Genomic DNA, 4,669 nt, shown 5'->3' with positions numbered 1-4,669 from the left:
CGCTTTAAAAACGTTACAATAATAAAACTCTGTCGCCACGCTTTAAAAGCGTGCCAATTTCTCTCTATGGCTACATTTTTTAAGCGTGGCAAAAAAACGTGGCCAAATGTTGAATCAGTTGCCATCATTATAAAAGCGTGGACATTGACTCCTTTCGCCACGCTTTTGAAGCGTAGCAAAAAAATGTGGCAAAATTTCTATTCAATCGCCACCCTCATATAAGCGTGGCCATTGACCAAAAAAAAGCGTGGCAAAAAAAACGTGGCCATAGACCATTTTCTTGTAGTGTGGATCTCTTTTTTTTTTTCCTAGGTCAATTTCATTTTTCACATTGCTGGAGTAGCTAAAACGAGGTGAATGGCTTGAATTTTGTCACTACTCACTAATTATAATGATTGTTTGTTATATGTCTAATTTTTATTTTAGCTAAATGACTGTTGTGTTGAAATATATTGGGAGATAATTGTGTTAAAAGAATATCTTTTCTCAAGTTGATGTTGGATGAAATGCTTCAATGCTACTGTATTTCACAACGTTTGTGTGCTTCATTTTCTTACATTTTCTACTTTCAGTCTTAAGATTGTAACGCTTGTAATCTATTTGGTTTGAAGTTAAGGTTTGCAAAATCTAATAACTATTTTGTTAAACGCTCTTAGAAAAGGGTGAGTGACTGAGCGTGATCTTGTTGTTCGAAGCTACATATATTAAAAATTGCTATACGACAAAAAATCAAACTTAAGTTTCTTTACAGAAACATATTTATCTTGCTTCTTTTAATAGCTATGTAAGTTTAATTTACAGCAAATAAATGTATCAAGTCAAGATGTGATTGGAAGTATTTTAACTTTAGGTATTTTAAATGTTAATAAATATATGTATTTTAAATTTTAATTTTAAGATTTTAACTCTTTTTTATTTTTTATTTATGTAGAAGTGGAATTAATTTTACTTATTCAACCAATAACTCACCAATTAAATTAATAAAATAATAAATTAATAACCTAATCGATTTGATCACACCTTGACGACCGTTTAAGAGACTGCTTAACAGTTAGTAATTAAGTATCTAATCATTGATTAAAAATTAACAGTTTCAATGATTTTCGGATTCACGGGTTTTAATTACCGATTCCCACGGCTCATGCAAAAGAAAACGACATCATTAACTAAGAGTAACTGCAAATTTTAAGGTTTCTTGACTCGAAAAGAAAAAAGACAAAATAATTACAGAAGTCAACATGAAAAAAGAGTTGCGTATCATGAAGTGGATTCTGCAATAAAGCGATGGTAGCTGTCAAAGGCGGCGGCAGGGACAGCCACGGCGACCCTGACACTCTCCGTCTCATCCCTCACCGGAAGAAACAAGCAGTATCTATCCCAACATATGGGCCCAACATGAATGGGCCGACCCATAAACTCAACCCTCTCAAGGCCCAAACGAGACCACTGAGAAACTATGAGCACACCAACAGGGTCAGGACTCACCCTCCACTCGGACACCAACTCACTCACCCTCCTCACGTATTCTCCATCCACCCTCTCCTTGGCCCGTTTCACCAGACCCGAACAGTACCCGATTCCTTTTTCTACAAGCTCCTTTGCACTGCTCTGTGCGCACCCAAGAACGAACGCGTTCCCGTAGTACCCCTCTGGAAGGTTCGGTTTCACCCGGTTCCGCACGTTAATGCTAAAGAGAATCTTCAGTTGCTGGTTTGGTGGAAAGCCCAATGCTCGGGCCCAGCTCCTCCACACATGGGCCGCTAGCACCTCAAAAGACGTGTACGATGATGACGACTCGCTCGAGTAACGGGCTATTCCCTTGAGCTCGTTGATGCGCCTCTTGTTGAACACAATGGAGGTGGGCCTGAGCCCGGTGGTGACCTTGTTCAAAAACCCGCAGAGATCGGGAACCCGTGCAAACTCAGGGTGGTTATACGTGTTAGCCCGCTCGCTCTTCTTCGACGGCGGGTTCATGATGTGGCGATCCCAGACGGGCTTGGGCTTCAGATCAGAATCGCGAGGGCCAAACCTTTGGGAAGCTAAATTAGCGAAGTAGTTGAGAAACTCAGCGCTTCCTATGCCATCGCAGAGGGCGTGGTTGATTCCGACGCCAACTGCGGCGGCTCCATCGGCAAGCCACGTGAGCTGAACGACGAGTGGCGGCGATCCTTTGAGAACGTCGGGAACATAGAGTGACAAGAGCTTCCTCCATTGTGTAACCGTTTTGGGAGCCTTCTCAAAATCATTGGCAGTGTACACATCAGAGCAGGCGTCGATGAAGAGTGCGCCCTGTGCCCGGCAGACTACCTCGAGGCTGGGGACGTCCGGCCTAGAGCGAACTCGGCCGGCAAAGGGATAGTACGGAACGAGCGCCCTTGCCAATGCCGACTTCATACGTGACACGGTGGCAGGCTGGTCGAGGGCAGAGGATCGCCTGTAAACAAATAGATATTCAACGGTGAAGCGAAGAAAGAGTTGGGAGTCGAGAGCGGAGAGGTGGAGAATCCCAGTTGGTGTGGGGTCAGAAGGTGTGACGAGCACAGCTTCTTTGACGCGCACTGAGGTTGTTGCCATGTGATGAGATGATGATGCCTTTCCTTTGCTTAAGAATTCAAGATGGTGCTTTGCTGGTATGTTATTAATTGTAGTGATGAGTGGTACAGACACCTATTTGTAAGGGGACCCCTGCCTCCTCCTTCTCTCTCTACTGCTTAACTGTCAAAGATTTGTGCCAAGATTCTCCGGGAATCGCTTTACCAAAAATAAAAGAAAAAAAAATCAATTATATCATCAAAACAAACAAAAATAGTAAATCCCTTTTCTTTCTCAGGTTCATTCCACTACTCTCAAATATCATGTACCACAAACCAAAATTTTTTCTTCTTTTCAGATACCTGTCTCACTCCCTGTCTACTCTACCTAGAAGAAGAATTATTATTATGGAAAAACACACACATTGAATTGCAAAAGGTGAAAACATCTAAGATAGCTAGCTTAGTATGCAGATATGTGCTTATATTACATGTGACAACTAGGTGAATACTGACTATATATATACCCCACTAAGTGATGGGATGAGTGTGATATATCTTGGATTCTTCTTTTGCACATTTTTGGAATAAGAAAAATTGATTCTCTAATATCCATTCATATATAATCATATAGACTTTGCTTATGTTAATGTATAATATATATTTTTTTGTCCTTTGAGCATCTTTGTGTTTAATCAATTAATATATAAATGCCTAGAATTTCTACCCTGCATAAAAGTAGTATCTGTCGATTGATACAGGTTACTAATCTAATTAAGAGTATATGAAGCTAAGGTCAATCGAGTGCCCAAAAAAAAAAAAGTTAAAAAAGGTTCCTGCAGTGGAGTGGACAGTATATATGTTGATATCTCATCACATCTATGGATCTTATGCGACATATTTTCACGTATATGTCATATGCATATGTCTAGAATATTAATCAACAACATATTATACTATACCAATGTTAGATTCTTTGCAATATAATGCTTCTACGATATTAGCATCTTGTCTCCACGTTTTCAATCTTTTACTGTCTTATCAATTACTGCCTTTATGATGCTAATCAAACTTTTATCAATAATATGTAACTCCATTAAGAATTCAAATTGAATTAAAATTTTAGAGATTATTAAAAATTTTAAATTGTTTATGTCAGTAAATTATATATATATATATATATATATATATATATATATATATATATATATATATATATAAAATTACAACTAAGCTGTTTTAAATATAAATAATTTATATAAGAGTGATCTTATTTATTAGGGCAATTTACATAAATAAATTGTTTGCTTGGTAATAATATTCTTAATTTATATTAATAAATATAATTTAAAGTAAAATAATAGGAATAATAATGATTAGAATTAGATAAAGATAGATTAAGATATGTGTGAATACTATATTATAATTTATATAGCCGCTCGTGGTTTACGCACGTCTCCTAATACACATAAATCGTTACTGCAAGTAGCGATTTATGGCCAAGCATCAATAAATAGAAACCGCGACAGCCTCTAGCAGTTTCTGTGTTTCTCCATTTGCATGTAATCCGCGGCTGGCTATAGCGGATTATGTTTTTAATGTATTTGCGTCTTCATATTTAAAAGAATGCAATTGCGTAAATTTAAAAGGCAAACAATTTATTTATGTAAATTGCCCTATTTATTATTATAAATACTGAATCAAATAATTTATTATTATTTTGATTTAGAATTAAATAAAAATAAAATTAGAGACACTATTTTATTTGAATTTTAGGATTTAATGAGTGTAACACTCAAATATAAATAGTAATTTTAAAGTTTATTTTTTAATACATCAAAGTCACTTTTGTAGTTTTTTTTCATAAAAAAAATTATGATTTAATTCTATTAGAGATGTAGAAGATTTTAATTGAAAAATATTATAAAATCACACTATTTTAATCATGCTTATGAATTTAAATACATTTTTATTTTTTAGTATTTTTTATTTAATAATTTAACATGAATGATTTTAAAATTAAAGAATTTGAAAAGCTCCAACAAGTGATATTATAACCATTTATGATTGCACCATTAAAAAAATTTAATTTTGGTTTATTGTTTACATTGGATCAATTTTGTTGTTGAGATAAATAC

At 35.6% G+C, this 4,669-nt stretch overlaps 1 protein-coding gene across 1 annotated transcript; it reads right to left on the bottom strand.

The window, feature by feature from the left end:
• Positions 1–1,100: 1,100 nt before the first annotated feature.
• Positions 1,101–3,194, bottom strand: LOC112715324 (alcohol acyltransferase 9). The gene has a single exon (XM_025767077.3). The coding sequence runs from the start codon at positions 2,572–2,574 to the stop codon at positions 1,258–1,260; it is 1,317 nt and encodes a 438-aa protein (XP_025622862.1). The 5' UTR covers positions 2,575–3,194; the 3' UTR covers positions 1,101–1,257.
• Positions 3,195–4,669: the final 1,475 nt, after the last annotated feature.

Source organism: Arachis hypogaea, chromosome 10, assembly GCF_003086295.3.
Source record: "Arachis hypogaea cultivar Tifrunner chromosome 10, arahy.Tifrunner.gnm2.J5K5, whole genome shotgun sequence".
Lineage (NCBI taxonomy): Eukaryota > Viridiplantae > Streptophyta > Magnoliopsida > Fabales > Fabaceae > Arachis > Arachis hypogaea.
This window is presented reverse-complemented; position numbering and strand designations above follow the sequence as displayed.